The sequence below is a fragment of the Megalopta genalis genome, chromosome 14 (genome assembly GCF_051020955.1).
Source record: "Megalopta genalis isolate 19385.01 chromosome 14, iyMegGena1_principal, whole genome shotgun sequence".
Classification (NCBI taxonomy): Eukaryota; Metazoa; Arthropoda; class Insecta; order Hymenoptera; family Halictidae; genus Megalopta; species Megalopta genalis.
This window is the reverse complement of record NC_135026.1, coordinates 5,946,728-5,965,196: the sequence shown is the minus strand read 5'-3', so window position 1 is coordinate 5,965,196 and position 18,469 is coordinate 5,946,728. Positions and strand designations below refer to the sequence as shown.

General features: G+C 40.1%; 1 protein-coding gene across 1 annotated transcript in view; it reads right to left on the bottom strand.

The window, feature by feature from the left end:
- Positions 1-18,469, bottom strand: part of LOC117225812 (uncharacterized) — a 728,572-nt gene that overhangs the window by 436,149 nt on the left and 273,954 nt on the right. The window contains exon 4 of the mRNA XM_033479588.2: positions 3,462-3,627. Coding sequence (XP_033335479.1) covers positions 3,462-3,627 — 166 coding nt within the window. The remainder of the gene's footprint in view (positions 1-3,461; positions 3,628-18,469) is intronic.

The window sequence follows — 18,469 nt, the reverse complement described above, 5'->3', positions numbered from 1 at the left end:
AGGTCTGACACACTCCAGAGATATTCGAATAAAGTAATAATAATGATATATTAGTTCTATTGTTTTCGACAGATATAGCAGAAATCTGAGATATTAGATCTGTATTAGGTCATGATTAGGTCTTGGTTAGGTCTTTCGTTAGGTCTGACGTACCCCAGAATTAATTGAATAAAGTAGTAATAGTAATATAATAATTCTATTCTTTTTGACAGGTATAGCACAAATGTGAGACACTAGATCTGGATTTGGTCTTGATTAGGTTTTGGTTAGGTCTTAGTTAGGTCTTAGTTAGGTCTGACACACTTGAGAGTTATTCGAATAATGTAGCAATAATGATATAATAGTGATACTGTTTTCGGCAGGTATAGCAGAAATCTAAGACATTAGGTCTCGATTAGGTATAGTTTAGGTCTTGATTAGGTATAGATTAGGTCTTTGTTAGGTCAGATATAATCCAAAATTATTTCATTAAAGTAGTGACAATAGAATAGTTCAACCGTTTCGCACAGGTTTAGCAAAAATCTGAGACATTAAGTCTTGATTAGGTCTTGGTTAAGTCTGAGATAACTCAAAATTATTTGAATAAAGTAGTAATAATATTATAGAACAGTTCTATTGTTTAGGACTGGTACAGCAAGAATCTGAGACATTAAGTATAGATTAGGTCTTGATTAGGTATAGATTGAATCTTGGTTAGGTCCAGGTTAGGTCTGACATACTACAAAACTAATTGCATAAAGTAGTAATAATAATATAATAGCTCTACTGTTTCAGACAGGTTCAGCAAAAATCTGAGACATTAAGTCTTGATTAGGTCTTGCTTGGGTCCTGGTTAGGTCTTGGTTAGGTCCAAAATAACCCAAAATTATTCGAATAAAGTCGTAACAATATTGTAGAACACTTCCATTGTTTAGAACTGCTACAGCAAGAATCCGAGACATTAGGTCTGCATTAGGTCTTCATTAGGTACAGGTTAGGTCTTGGTTAGGTCCCGTTAGGTCTCCCTACGGATTCACTAAACGATGCATCCACACAGTTGTCAAACAAATTACCATCCCGAAAGAGTACATCTGCGCGAACAGACTAGATCCGCGTTACCCTAAATGCACCTAACCCATTTCAGATCCAAACAACGACAAAACTGAATCTAAACGAGCCTATCGAAAACGGATGGTGCTATTTTCCCGGTTACAGCTAGTCGGCGGCACTTCGGAAAGCGACTCGGCAATTCAGAGCGGGACGAAGGGGGGGGGGGGCATCGCGATCGGTCGGGGGACGATAATCGTTCAATTAGCATACTGAAATATCGGCGATCGCGGTTAAGATCTCCCGCGCGCGTTTAACGCCAGCTCGGCTGATAATCCGGCGCGTAAAGAGGACGGCGCGTTCGAGAGGCGCGCGCTTCAAATTCCTTCAAGCCCGCACGATTCTACGTTATGAACCTAAGTCGAAGGGGACTGCTATCGGCTCTTGGCTATCCGTAGGTGCGTCCGTCCGCCTGCATTCGCTGCGCGCACCGGCTGCACGCGGTTCTCTCGCGCACAGGTGAGCCGCCGCACAGGCCTGCGCACGCTTATGGCTAGACCCATAGGCCGAGATCCCCGCCGATTGCGTTGCTTTATGGGTTAATTATGTTCGACTGTTCGTTCGTTCGTTTTTTTTTTCTGCATACCGTTCGCGGACGAGCCCGCCGACCCACCGGCCATTCTATGGAAAACCGAGCGCGTTTTACGGTACAAGGCTAGTCGATAGGCTGCGGCCTTGCTACCGATTAGCCGCTCGATCGGATCGCGATTAATGTCACCGGACCGTTCCGCGAACGCTACGGCCGCGTTCGGATCTCATTTTTAACATTCGACGAACGAGGGGAAATTCTTCGCGGTCGAGGAAATGATAGCGTGGACAAACTTTTTGGGTGGAAATCGGCCGACTTTGACCGACGATAATTCTGAGAATAATCGTCGTAGGATGACGAGGTTGCTTTCGAATTGAAGCTTGAAATCTCCTCTTTGAGACGCTGTGAATCGAATTTAAATGCGCCGCGCCGTCGCTGTAGCAACCCTTTAAATGCGAGGCGATGTTCGTCGTTCGAAGATCTCCGTGTTCGACGAATTTCAGGGACTTTGTCGAATTTTCTTCGGCAATGTCGTTTACGGCGGAATCAAGAGCGATTTTTCCTCTTTAATTTGAAAAAAGAAGATCGCGGCTGCGATTTTTTTTCGCGGAGATCGAGCACTTTGAAGCGACCCTTGCACTTTCGTTAGGTTCTCGAATACTAGATAAGCTTAATATATTAAATGTTTAATTATATAGATAATTAAATTGTAATATTTTTTAAAATTAATATTCAATTACAATAATTAAGTAATCTTAGTAAATTAATAACAATTATTATTAATAATAATTAATAATAATAAAAATATTAAATAATATTAATAAATTAAATATTTAATAAAATGATTAATTAAATCTATATTTGATTTAAATAATTAAGTAATCTTAATAATTTAACCATAATAATTAATAATGATTTTTAATTAATACAAATTAAATTATTAAATAATTTTAATAAATTAAATATTTAATTAGATAGTAATCAAGTAATCTTAATAAATTAATAGTTATTGTTGATTAATAATTATTAATTACTAATAATTTTCATGATTAATTAATCTCAATAAATTAAATATTCAATTCATAAAATTAATGTGTTAATTAACTTGAAATGATTGAGTAATCTTAATAAATTAATAATGATTATTATTATTAAGAATTATTAATCAACATAAATTAATAGTAATTAATTAATCTCAACTAATCTTGATAATCCAGAACTCTCATAACCGAGCACGAGGACGATTAAAAATCGTGGAAAATGAACGCGAGCAGGCCCACGTGGGTCCCACGAGAGCAAAGACTGCCGCCGTTGCCGAACCGTTCCATGGAACGGTGTTCCAGCGGCGTAGAAAGGCGTAATTGTTCGAACCGGCTAATGACAGCCAGTGCCGACAAGGTTGCACGCAGCTTTCTCGCGGAAAGCTCCTCGGCACGGTACGATAATTTCTTGGCGCGTAACGCCGCCGCGCTCTCCGCGGGGACGCATGCACGCCGCCGAGCTGTGAAAGTGAACGTGGCGAGGGATCGATTCCGAGCGTTATCCGAGAGGCGGGTAACGTTAGCTGGATAGTTCCGCGAGGCATGGCGTCCGCAGGAATCCCGGCGGTTATTAACATGGCGCGCAGTATAAAATGATTTACACGCTTTTAACCTTTCGGAAATAGAAATTTGCAGAATCGAGTTTTGCGGCGGGGGTATTGGGGGAGAAGGTGGCGTGACGGTCGTCCGGCGGGTTTTCAGTGTGTCCGGTGCGCGACGATGAAAGGACTCGGAATCGTTAAAGCCGCTTGCGCGAGCGGGCGAGTGCGCGCGCATGCCGGTCGCATCGTTAAAATTTTACTCACCGGTAGAAATGGAGAGTGGCGGCGGCGTGGGCGTTGTCGAAGGTGAAGGGATTCTTCTAGCGGCCGCGGTAATTATAGCCGCTGGACTGTACCGAGGCACCTGCAACACCACCGGAGTTTTCACGGACAGGTCCACTGGTTCCAGCTGCACCGGCGGTCCCGCCGCCTGCGACAAACGATTCATGCGAACGTTAATTAGCTGCGCCGATGACGGCCGACTTTGCGGCCCACTTTCCGGGCCGAATAATCGACGTCTTTGCGAAAGTTTGACAGGAAAAGCTGAATCTTCGAAAATCAATGGGAGCGCAGTCTTTGCGTTTTGCACTCTGTCCGAACCTAACCTAGACCTAATCTAGACCTAACCGAGATCTAATCTGGGCCAAATACAGGCCCACAACTTTCAATTTACGCTATTCAATACCTAAACAAAAAAACTACCTCATCACTTCTGTTTCATTCAGTTAGTTCTGGATTAGATCTAGATTACGTCTGTGTTAGTACTGGGTTAGGTCTATGACAAAAAAAACTATTATTTCATTCGTCTATAGTTTTATTAACAATCCAAACCCAATCTAGGCTTGATTCACATCTAAATGGATAATGTAGCAATAATATAATAATCTTTGTGTTTTCCCCTCTGTCTGAATCTAACCTACACCTAACCTAGACCTAACCGAGATCTAATCTGGTCCAAATACAGGCCTAAACTAGGCCGAAAACTTACAATAAAGCATGTAACCAAAAGCTGCCTCATTATCCCTATTTCATTCAGTTAGTTCTGGATTAGGTCTAAGTTACGCCCGCGTTAGTACTAGGTTAGGGGTCTGAGATAAAAAAAACTATTACTTCATTCGTTTATATTTTTATTAACAACCCAAACCCGATCTAGGCTTGATTCACATCTAAATGGATAATATAGCAATAATATAATAGTCTTCACGTTTCGCACCCTGTTCGAACCTAACCTAGATCTAACCTAGACTTAACGGAAGAATAAAATAACGACAACATAGTAATTTTTCGTTTCTGAGGCTTGCAACTTAAATTCATGACCTTTGGTCTGAGTCAGATTCTGATTAAATCGAAGTTAAATCTGCGTTAGGTCCAGGTTAGGTCTGCATTAGGTCCAGGTTAAGTCCTTAACGAAATTCATCGTACTATCAACCGTTTTTCGCGAATATAATATACATATAACAACTATAAAATCGAGCCACAATGTTCGAATAATCACACCTATTTTTCCCAAAGGGAGAAGGATGAAAAATGACATGACCTTCTGTGACCTTCGCAATTTTTACGTTACTATCCGGCTCAAATTTTGTACCGGGCTTCGTTCTACATAGCAAGAATATTTGTGAAAAGGATTTTCAGTTGTTCCAGTCGAGAGCTGAAATTTTCTGCAAAATGTCTTGTTACCGTAACGTCGTTCCCTGCTTTACCGACATCTGCGCTGGGCCTGCGCATTTAAATAGGATAAAATAATTTCGGACATAAAAATTACGAAAATATAGGTAGACTTTTCTCGTGGTGCGCGTACGTATAAACAAATACAGCGAATAAATTGACATTGAAATAATTTTCTGTGTTCAATCGTTGCAAAACTATATTTATAGTTTATTTATTGTCAAGTATATCGATTCTACTGTGTGTGTTCCGATAGTTTCTGTACTGTTAAATACATATTCTAATATCTCCACAGAAAGGCAAGAATACAATTTATATAGTTACATTTAATAACGCAATTTACAGTCTCATAATTTTAGTCTCATAATTAACAATATACGCAAACTTAATTTATTTCCACTTTTTTAAAACGCGAAATGCAATTTCGTTCACAATTTCTCAGACCGTGAAGTTCTCTTTATTAGAAATTACCCGTGCTCATGGTTCACTGGTAAACTGTATTAGAGTGGGGGGGAGGGGGGGGGAGGAGCTGAAAACTGTTTCTCTGAAACAGTTTTCAGCTCTTCTCCTTACGGTTTTCGTTAGGCTACTTACGCGATCCCTCAATGCTCCTCTCGAGAAACTCTCTAGATGCACTCCGAGAGCTCGCTACACTCGGCGCACGTCGCTCTCATAACGCACTGGTTGCTCTCGAGCACACACTTGGCTGCGCGCGCGCACACACACATAGCCACGTACACGCTACTTGCTCGGGCATTCTAACGCGCGCGTTTTCCCGGACCCCCTGTTTTCCCAATGTCACGGCGAAGTCTCGGAAAACTTTTGGGAATACACGGGACGAGTTTGACATAATAATATATATGCATAGTATATAGTATACTACTACTACACACACACACACACACACACATATATATATATATATATATATATATTATACAGTTTATTTATTACTAATTTATTAATTTATGAATATTATTATATTTATTTATTTTTATTGCATATATATTATACTGTACTATACATGTTATACATTATATCTACTAAGTGTATAGTACTAAGTATAGTATTAAGTATATATACTAAGTAGTATATATATATATATATATACTAACTATATAATACTATATATTAGTATATATATACTAACTAGTACTAAGTATAGTAGTAATAAGTATAGTACTATATGGTATATAGTACATAGTATATACAGTATATATAGTATATATAGTATAGTATATACTACATAGTATATACAGTATATACAGTATATATAGTATATATAGTATAGTATATACTACATAGTATATACTACATAGTATATACAGTATATACTACATAGTATATACAGTATATACTACATAGTATATACAGTATATATAGTATATACTACATAGTATATACTACATAGTATATACAGTATCTCCTCCTCCCAAATTGTCCATTTTCGTTTCCCAGCTGAGCGTCAATTACGGAGAATTTACCGTTATTTCCGAAGTTCTTTCGTGCCGAGCTATTCGAGCCGCGAGAGGAATCCTAGACGTGAGGCCGGGCAGCAAAGTTGCAGCCGGGAAACGGAATTCGTGGGATGCAGAAGGTGGCTATCTAAATCCAGTGATCGCGGCGGCGATCCGATGGCCCTGCGGAGGGAGAGCGAGCCCCGATAAATCGATAGCCGAAGGTACTACGTTCGTACCTAGCTTATCTACGGCAGCGCTGCTGCTGGCGCAGCGGCCGAACTGCTCTCGCGCAATTAGCATAACTAGCGTTGCTATTGACGTGGACTAATCACGACCAGTTCCCACGAGATCAGAGCGACCTGGGGAGAGCCTGCCCACTTGTCCGCGACGTTGATGCTATCCGGTTCCTTCGTTCTGCACGGCGATCGATAACATTCATAAACGATGATGAACACGCGACGACATCGATTTTCATTAACGAAACACGTTGCCGCGTGATCGGTGCGCGGATAGAACGGACCGCGGGCGGCTACGACACCGTGTAACGTGTCATGCTACCTTAGCATGACCGATTGCGAGCACGTTTAGTCGAAATTCGTGTTTACGTAGCTCGCGAAATTGACTGGTTTCCTTATTTTACGGACGAATTTTCGTTCGGTAGATAGGGATATCGGTGAGATTCTTGTTCGCCACGCCCATTTGCACTTGTTGCCCCGCCCACTCGGGCTTAATCGAGTAAATGACCTGTTCGAGGTATAGCAAATTTTTCAGTGGAGAAGAAAATGACAAATTGAATTATGGAAGTGAGCGGTGGAACGATCTGGAGATCCAGGAGCTATGAAGCCACGCCTGAATGGGTCATTTGTCCCGCCCAATTAAGGCATTTGCCCCGCCCAATTCATGGTTAATCAAACACTAGCACATTCGAATCGAAGTGATTGATCCAATGAACTGAAAATTGACGAATTGAAGTGTATTGAGGACATTGGATATTGAGTAGAAGCGAAACCGCGCTCTCTTGTGCTGTTTACCCCGTCCACTGATGCTAGATTGAGTACTATACAAATCAAAGTAATTTATATCACGAAGTAAAATTTGAAGAGTCTAATGTATGAAACTAGGAACGCTGGGATTCGAAGAGCAGCGAAACCACGCCCACTTGTGCCACTTACCCCGCCCACTTATGCTAGATCAAATATTATACAAATCAAAGGAATTTATTTCACGAAGTAAAATTTGCAAAGTCTAACGTATGTAGTTAGGGACGCTGGAATTCGAAGGGTGATGAAACCACGCCTGCTTGTGCTAGTTACCCTGCCCACCTGAGCCAGTTACCCCGCCCACTGATGTTAGATCAAATACTATCCAAATCGAAGCAATTTATTTCACGAAGTAAAATTCGCAGAATCAAACGCATGAAATCAGGGACGCTGGGATTCGAAGGGCCGTGAAACCACGCCTACTCATGCTAGTTACCCCGCCCACTTGAGCCAGTTACCCTGCCCACTTATGGTAGAACAAATACTACACAAATCAAAGCAATAAATAAAACACACAAATCAAAGCACGAAATAAAATTTGCAAAGTCTAATCTATGAAACTAGGGATGCTGTGATTCGAAAAGCAGCGAAACCACGCCCACTTGTGCCAATTTCTCCGCCCACTTGAGCCAGTTGCCCCGCCCACTTTGCTCAATCATCAAAACCTATTAAAATACACGAAATCGAATACTCTATACCAATCTAAATTTGTTGGCCAAAATTGATCAACATAAAAATTCATTTTTCAATTTGCAGAAAATGACCGCAGCAACCAATCTATTAATTTCGTCGCTTCCTACGCCGCGTTGACAAATGGAAACGCGTGCTTCCCGGCCCACGCAATTTCGCAAGAAGTTCGACATTGAAGAATGCTCGGGAACGCGAGTCGTGTCCACGCGGCGACGTTTGTAATTTAAGAAACTGCGACTCCGCACGGCGACCGCGTACGCGACGATAATTTGTCTTCGTTACGTTTTTGCCACTCGGATAATTATACGATCATCGTCGGTGTTGGCCTGTCGCGTTTAATTACTCGCGCATTTCCCTCCGTTTGAGAAGATTTATGGGCGAGCTGCACGCGAGAGCGACATCGAACGGAAAGTTGACTTCGTTTCGGAGCGCGAGGCCCGGCCGGATTCGCTGCTCCTCTCGGACGCAACATTGTCGCGTCCTGGCACGGCCGCGCGAACAAGCGGTTGCCCAACGTCGTTCGGCTGCAGTTTCTCGATTTCGTTGGGAAACGTGTCCGCGAAATCGATACCAATTCCTCTGCGTAGGCAGCGACATCTCTTATCTGATTTTGTAATTGGCGGACACGAAAGTGTTTCTACGCTTTCAATTTCGATTCAACCGCGTTTAAAGATTAACTTCGTGAATTTGCAAAGGAATTGTTTTATTTTTCGTTTAATTTAGTCTCTTGAGAATTATTTTTTGGCGAAATTGTTTTCTAGTGAAATTGCGTTTCGGTGAAATTATTTCCAAATCGAATTATTTTTTAGTAAAATTATTTCCAAGTTAGATTATTTTTTGGTGAAATTATTTCTTAGTGCAATTATGTTTTGGTGAAATTATTTCTCAGTGCAATTACGTTTCAGTGAAATTATTCCTTAGCGAAATTATTTTTTATTAAAATTATTCTTTAGTGAAATCATTTTTTAGTAAAATTATTTCCTAGTTAAATTATTTTTTAGTGAAATTATTTCCAAGTTAAATTATGTTTTGGTAAAATTATTTCTCACTAAAATCAATTTTTACTAAAATTCTATGCAAGTCTAGATGCGACGTATCCTCTAACAACGTACACTGCAGTTTAAATTTATTTTCAATTCATTCAAATTTTTCGGTAAAATTATTTTTTAGTGAAATTTTAAACAAATCTTCACCTTACATACTCTACAATTAATAATGATTTTTAACGACTGAAAAACTACGAATGGCGAGACCTCGATGCTCGTCCGGTTCTTCGTTAGCTTCTCCGTTATCCGAACCCAATCAGTTCGGATAACGGAGGCTGTATATCACGAGTCGCAATGATATATGTTCCGAGAATAGATTGGCATTGGCCGCGATCAAAGTGTTCGACGCGCGACAAGTTAATTATTGTCGGGACCACGGGGCTTGTTAACCGTCGCCCATAAGGCAAGATGAAGTGCTCCGGAACAAACGGCCGATTGACAGCGACAGCAGCCATTTTGTATTCTAGGTGCCCGGAGGAGTCGTGTCGGTATCGGATTTACAGAACAGCCGGTTCGGAAGATCAGATTTACAGCGGCGCTGGGTCCGACCACCGAGAGCGATTGTTTCCAGGTAATGCCTTGACGAAACGTGGGAATGCTCGAGCATATATCGACAATGAAAAGCAACCTCTCCCTCACCCCCGCCTTTCATAGAGCCGAACGAACGGTATCGCGTCGTGAAACACGATACGCGGCTAATAACGTAACTTCGTACGCGCGAATAACTCGGCGGAACTGTAACGTTTTAGCCAGCAAATAGCGTGACAAATGCTGGATATTGCTGGTCGAAAATTCCTCGCGACGATATATCTCGAGAAACATTTATCTTGGACATTGGCAGCGACCTGAGAAATTTTTTAAACAAATTCTTTGCAATGTTTAATATTTTATAAACAATCATCTTAGCGATTGATAAAATAGATAAATAGCGCATGAAAAGAATGTTTCCGAGAAAGATTTTCGGCGACTCGAGAGTCGAGACTCAAAGTTTTACAAAGAACGTTTGACCTACGGTGACCTTGGAGACTTTCTTGCTCCGATTTCACTTAAACGTTGCACGGAGGTTCGTTTCACGTCGAAACAACTTTTGCGAGAAGGATTTTTGGCTGGGTAATTTAGAACCGAAGATATTGAGCAAAATCTTAATGTCACTCGCTGCATTGCCGACGAAGTTGGGTACAGTTTAGCCCTCCGCGATTTATCCGAAATATCTCGGGAACTAGAACAGATAGAAATTTTCTACAGGAACGAAAGTTGCTCGAAATGTCGTCCTCTACAACATACTCGAGTTTCGTGGAAATCGGAGAGCTGACGTTTTACAAATAATTAGCGAAAAATGTTATTAATTTTTAATAAATTTATACGATACATTTTCTTGTATATCGATTGCCTTGAGTAAATTTATTTTCGCGTTCGATTAAATTCTTTCGTCGCGATTCTCGGCAATTCGCAACGTCGGCATTGCGAAACCGCGGCCGTTTCCAAAAAAAAGAGCGAGGCAGGTCACGCGGGACACGCCCGTGGCGGCGTTCTCGTTTTCAGGAAACTCGTCGTTACGCGCGTTTGTTATTCATGACCGGGGACGGGCCCCTAACTGCGCCCGCTCAGTGGTTTCGGCCGCAACAATGAAATCGTAATGCCGCGCGCGTCGCGACGCGCTCCGGAACATCGATATCCTTGCGATCCCACGATTCTAATTAAGCGGATGCACCGCCCCGGCCGGCTCAAGACCAGAACAACTCGCCGAATCCAATTTCCCGACTCTAACGTGTGCAGGTGACGCGCGCGCGCGCGCACGATTGTAACGCCGCCGCATGCCTTATCGGCGGTCCGAGACGCAATCTGGATTAGGCCGAGGTTAGGTCGACGATTCTCGATAACCGTGAAAATAACGCGACGCGAAGGATTTTCGTCGTTAAACGAAATTAATGGAAATTCATTTTGGTGAGCGTCGACGTGTCGTGATTATGTAACGAGCAAGATTCGATGCTTTTATTGGCTGCAAAGTACACCAATGTGCAAGTGAAATGAAACTGAAATTTGCTTTCTAATTAGCCTTTCTAATTTCAGCACCACTCTCGTTCCATATGCAGATGCATGATGATTAGTTGCCTTTATTAATTCATGGTTACCGGGCAAAGTGCAGGGAATTACAAATTTAAATAAAAACTGCCGCGCTTGGTGGTCTCCTACCTGATCATCCAACAAGCTAATCAATCTAACTGTTAGTATATTATGTTTATTTTGTTGTACTGTATTATAATTATTGCGTTTTTCTATGGTTATATTTATTTTGCTTTATTATATTCTATTTATTTTGTTTTACTATGCTATATTAATTTTGAACTAGATATTATATTTACTTTGTTCCATTATATTGTATTTACTTTGTTTTACTAGGTTATGCTTGTTTTGTTCTACTATACTATATTTATTTTGTTTCACTATATTATATTTATATATTCTTCTACTATAATATATTTATTTTGTTCTAGTACATTATATTTATTTTGTTCTACTATATTGTGTTTAGGTTGTTCTAGTATATTATATCTATAGTGTTCCATTATTCTATATTTATTTTGGGTCACTATATTATATTTATTTTGTTCCACTATACTGTATTTATTTTGTTCCACTATACTGCATTTATTTTGTTCTACTATATTGTATTTATTTTGTTACACTATATTATATTTATATTCTTCTACTATACTATATATATTTATTTACTTCTAGTATATTATATTTAGTTTGTCCTGCTATATTGTATTTATTTTGTTTCACTATGTTCTAGTATATTATATTTATATTTTTCTAGTCTTATTATATTTATTTTGTTCTACTACATTATACTCATTTTGCTCTACTCTATTATATTTATTTTATTCTACTACATTATATTTATCTTGTTTTAGTATACTATATTTATATCGTTTCCTCACCTATTCAAGTTTTTATTACCCCACGTTTTCCCAGATTCGTTTATGTTCAACGAGTATCCTACTTAGCGGATCTCCAACGAGGTCTCTCGTGGGCAAATCTGTGAATCATTCGCAGCGAAACTATAGTTATTGAGATCCGTATAAAAGTCTACTAGAGGCACCGTGTAATCACGCGGGCCATCCGACGGGCTTTCCTTTTTGTTCAGAAACTGGCCGAGAAAAAAGGAACGAGAATCGCGCGGACGGTCTGAGGCCAGGCAGACGGATGATATCAAACGACGTATTAAATCCGCGATGACTAATGAAAGACCGAGTAAACTGTTCTTAATGATGCCGGTACTCCGGGGATGTACAAGGAACACGGGTATAGGCGAGCCGCGTTACTATACCTACATATGTTCCCACAGTAGCGACTGGTAATGAGAATACAACGGTCATCAATCATTCGTCAGGTAATCCAGGACCGAACGGCTCCCAGCGGAATTAATTTAATTACTACAAATTCTCCGTCGGTGAAAAATCCGACGTCGGCGGTGACGCGCCGCGGTCCAAAACGCGTTTCCAACTGGACAATAGTATTTTTCGTTTATATTGGTCCATGTGTCTGAATATGCATTCCAAGTGAATTTGTATTTCCATATTGTTTTTTATTATTATTCGTTAGGTAATTATGATCATTTTTCACTCGCTCACTGGTGTTAATAAATATGCAAAAGATTTTGGAGAAATTGGAGAAGAAGTAAGAATTTGTTATTGTAATTGAATTTATGTTGTAATTGTGCGCAGGTGATTTGATTTTGAAATAAAAATATTGTCTTTGGGAGGAAAGTGATCTTTATATTTATTGTATATACTGTTATATTTATGCTATAATATATTTTGTACCAACACTGTAATATATTTCCTACTTACACTGTAATATATTTTTTATACTTACACACTGTAATATAATATTTTATACTAGTACTACAATATATTTTATGCTAATACTATAATATATTTTACAGTCACACTATAATATATTTTATATTTATACTACAATATATTTTATAGTCACACTATAATATATTTTATACTTACACTATAATATATTTTATACTAATACTATGATATATTTTATACTTATACTATAATATATTTTATACTAGTAGTACAATATATTTTATGCTAATACTATAATATATTTTATACCAACACACTCACACAATATATTATACCACATTAGATTCTCTGTTACTATTAAACACACGTGGAACTCGGCAAACATAAACAGACGGAAATGATTTTGTCCGGACAAAGGAGGAACGGGACGTGCGAATTGTGTCATCGGCGGGCCACGATTAGCCCGGTTGGAAGTAATTAAGAAAATTTAATATGGATAATGACCTCTAATGAATCTAATAATATGTTCGCGACCGATGATCATTAAGTTTTAATGAGCCGTCGGCTTAGGAAATTGATACCGCGTTCTTTCATTTGTCAGTCGTGTAATGGAAAGAAAAGAGGAAAAAAAAGAATAAGCACCCGGATAGTCTTCCAGCTAGCCGCTAATCGACAGTTCGGCTGGTAATTAACTGTTGCGTAACGAGGAGAAACCGAGCGCACCTTATGCTACGGTTCAGGTGGGCTGCTGTAGCGAGTTCGGAGTTTAGGGTGGCCTTTTATTTTATTTTAATCTTTGATCTGTTTTGTTTAGACTATTTTATCTTATTTTAATCTTCTATCTATTTTATTTTAATCTTTTATCTATTTTATTTTACTTGATTTTAACCTTTTATCTATTTTATTTTACTTTATTTTAACCTTTTATCTATTTTATTTTGTTTTATTTTAACCTTTTATCTATTTTATTTTGTTTTATTTTAATCTTTTACCTATTTTATTCGAACTATTTTATTTTATTTTAACCTTTTATCTATTTCATTCCAACTATTTTACTTTGATTTAATCTCTCGTTTATTTCTTATTATTTACTTCATTCCGTATTATTTTAATTTATCTTCTGTCTAATTTATTTTAACCAACGATCTACGAAAAAGTCCGCACACTTGGCAACACTGTCGCAACCGTCTTAGGTTGGTACGCGTCGCAGATCTCGCGCCTGCGCAGGCTCGTTGCGCCGTGCGTTGCGTTCGCTACACTCTCAATGACACTGTATTTGCAATAACGCTGCTGCAACGGGACTGCGAAATATCTAATAAAATAATTAACATTATCTTAACGACGATCTTCATGTCGCCCTGAATCCCCAACGGACAACACACGCATAACCTCCGACAATTTAATCGGCAGACGATTAGTATCCCGGGGAACGTCAAGGATGCGTCCGTCCGTTTCGAAAGAATTCTTCGAAATCGCGAACGTCTTCGGCGAGCACCAGGAATAAATTAGCGGGAGAGTCCTGCCTGCCCTTCGCGGCGGCGCGCTTATGGCCGCCGTCGGAATTATCGGCGGGATCTACCGTGGCCGAAGTAACTGCGAGTTATTACGGAGATAGCTCCATTATGTATTATACACGGTTCCTTTTTATTACGATCGGCTCGGCGTACGCGGTGCCCCGCGCTGAACCCGAGAGCCCGGATTAGGTTAACAGCCGATGTAGACATTACCGGGGACAGGGTGTTTATAGAGAGCAATTTTTAACACGGTGCCCTCGTAAACCGCGAACTTGGACGTTGCACCAGGTTTTTTGCCACCACGGTTTTCCGTGTCCATTGTCTATAACTATCGCCGCTGCTGCCTATGCGTAACAGTTTTTTCTGTGTGGTTATTGACATGCGGTGACCCCGAGCGCCCCTGAGCGGCGGGCGAACTTTTTCTGACCCGGGTCGTTAAATCCGCGGCTGGAAGGAAAAACGCCGCGTGTCACGTGTTCCCACTTTCGAGATATCGTCCCTTGAAGTTCCGATTCGTAATTGCTTCGGGTTTAACAGTGGCTTTCTTCTTTGCTCATTTATTGGGCCTGATAAATTCAAGGGTTCTATTTATTGGGCTTTCATTATATATTTATATATAATAATGTATAATATATAATTATAATTATGAAATATTGTAAAATATATAATTATTGGAAAATGTAAATGTCATAGAATATTATAATTACAAAATATATATTTATATAAAATGTTTATGTGTAATAATATATAATATATAATAATAATATATTCTATATTTATTATATATTATATATTAATTATACATTATATATTTATTACATATTATATATTCATTACATATTACATATTCATTACATATTGTATTATATATTTATTATACATATATTACATATTTATTATGTAATATATTCCAAGCCGGAATTATTTTTAGGTTAAGTCTAGCTGAGATCATGCTCGTTTCTAGGTTAGCTCCGAGTGTACAAAAATCGCTGAGCAACTGTGCCCTAATATCAGCATGTTGGCACAACAGTTAGCGTGGTATTTTAGGTTAGAAATTCACCTGAACCTATGTTTGACGGAACTTTCTCCATAATATCTCGCGAACCAAAGTCGGACGAAGTCTACTAAAATGTTGTTTAGTCTGATCACCTGGGCAACGTGTTCCAAGGCCACCAAAATCGGTGGAGTGTGCTCTTTTATAATGAATAGACTGCTCATGTTTATGCATAGTAAAAATTGTCTCCGCGAATTGCAACAAACGCGAGTCGAATAGAAATATATATTTTTCGTTAAATAAGTAAACAATAATAAAATAATAATAATAAATAATAATAAATAAAAATAAATAATAACAAATAATGATAATAAATAATAATAAATAATAATAAATAATAATAATAATAAAATAATAAAAAATCGAAGTTCTTTGAATCAGTGTGCCTTCGAAAAATCGCGGAACGCATTGCGCGTCACAAATTGCATCCACATCATCCTCTCGCAGAGATTCGTGCCGATAACTTCGGATGGGACCATAGACCCCGTGGCACAGAGGATCCTAATTATGCCGGGAAGTGTTTCCTTACCTTGACGAGCAAACGTGATCTCAAAATGTAGCTCTGTCCGAACGGTAGCAGTGTCTTCATTAACGTAGGCCTGCGAACAGCCGCGGATAAATCGGTCCGAGGGGCCTAATCGGGGCCCGGCCAAATTAACCGGTGCATGCGCACGGACCTCCGGAACGCGGCATTATCCTTATTTACCGGGTACGGCTCACCTGTAACCAGCTTCCTGCCCCGCGTCGCCGGGGCCCTTTCGCCGGGCCCGCCTCTCGATACAGATTTATAGGTCCCATTGAAAATGAAATTCGCGGCCTCGTTTGTATTACGCAAATTATTCCGACGCGGAACAAATTGTCCGCTGGTATTGTTGCCGATTCGTGCGTCCGGAGAGTCTCTCGTTTGCCTCTCGCATTGTGGCAACGGCGAATTGGGCCCGTGCATACGGTGACGTTATTTATGTCTTCCGATGAGACCCAATTTGGAAAATTTTGCGCAATGTGCACGATTTTTGATGCTCATTATTTTGCAAAATTTATGCGAGTCGGTAAAACGTGAACATCGAAAGGATTTAGCCTTTGACCTTTCAGAATTTAATTTTGAGGTTATGTGAGCAAGCCTCGAGCAATGGGAAAAATTAACAGTATATTCAGACCTACAATTAGTCCCCAAAAAATTCTTTGTGTAATGTTTTATCAAATGATCCAAAGGGAGCAAAATATTCGCATTGATCAAAGTTATTTTTCAATCACCCTATAGATTACTTATGAATTAATCCGAGTGCAGCTTAAATTACATCGTGTTAAATTACATCGTGTTTGAAGTTATTTTACTCAGGAAAATCGCAGCTATCCACTGATGCTACGATTAGAGGTTATGTCAAGGTTATGTTGACAATGATTCAAAATTCAATTTTCTTTATTGTACGTTTGCTCGATTACTATTCGTCGTCGCATTACTAATCAGTTCATGGAACAGGCTGTCCCGTACGTTTAAATTTACATGCTGTTTTCAGAGTCTGTGGACTGAGCGTAGAGAGGAGTGGTGGGGGTAGTGGCGCCTGCTTAGGGAGGGGGTAAATCGCGTGGTAGTTGGAGCTGGAACAGTAGCGCACGGTTAAATTTACATCGACTCCGAAGACAGAGCAACGTGTCGTCGGCGAATCGGAACGCGGCAGAATCCGTCGTCTGAACTCGATGCTGGCTCGCTCCGTGCAACGACCACCGTCGGAGTTCCCCGACCCCGGTTAATCGAATTCGCAGGGCGAGGCAGATGCCGCGGCAAAAAGCAAATTAGAGTCCGGAACAGTGATACGCAGGTGAGAAAAAAGCCGGGTACGATGGAAATCGTAATCGGGCCCGCTCGAATTAGCGGCTCCGTTTTCGACGTGAGAGGCCCCTGGGCCCGCGGGCCCGCGGGCCCCGCGCTTTTATTTCGCCCGCGCCGGTTAACGAGCGTCGCCGCGCGGCCGAATAAGGAGACGAGCGGGCCGCGGCCGTCATAAACATTCCCTGGTGCTCGAATTGAGCCGTCCGATGGTTCCGTGTTCGATCGCGATTGACAGTTCCGTAAAAAGGCACCCCGTTCGGGCCCCTAACGACTCGCGTGGAGACGTACGATTCCGCTTCGGGGAAGCCCGCCACTAATTTGCTCCCGTGTCATCGAAATACTGGGGCCCTGCGGCCCCGCCGCAGGGTCCCTCCTGCCCCGGAATTTGATACCATCGGAATTTTACTTGACTGCCGCTCGCGTCACCCGCACCCCCCCTCCCTCCTCGACTTCTTCATCAGGTTAACACGTTCGCAGCCGGTGACGTCTTTTTACGTCATACGCCGTTTACCACCTGGATGTTCGATTACAATGCGAAACCCGGACGGGAGCCGTTTTTACCGTGCACTGCTTGCTAGGGACTTTATTGGGCCCGTTCTTAATGTCCTCGGTGTGGATTCACCTTCTTGCGAGGGTCGCAGTCGGTGAGAACTGTGGTTGCAGCGGTTTTTTGGGAATTTTTCTTGTGGAGAGGAGTGACTACTCCTTAATTAATGGTACTATAGTATGCTATAGTACTATTAACAGTATACTACACTATTAATACTGTTAATAGTGCTATATTGATAGTATATTACACTAGTAGTATACTAGTATAGTTAGTAGTAGTAGTATAGTATACTTGTATAGTTAGTAGTAGTAGTATAGTATACTAGTATAATACACACATTAGTAGTAGTATTATAATGTGCTACTTGTATAGTACACTACTATTATGACACTGCTATATTGTTACTATATTAGTAGTATATTTTATTATTATTACTACTATACATTAGTACTATAGTGCTATTATAGTTTTATTATACTATTACTGTGCTAATAGTATGCCACTGCTATACTGATACCATATTAGTAGTATATTTCATTATAATCACTATACATTAGTACTATTCTACTATTCCACTGTGACTATATGCTGT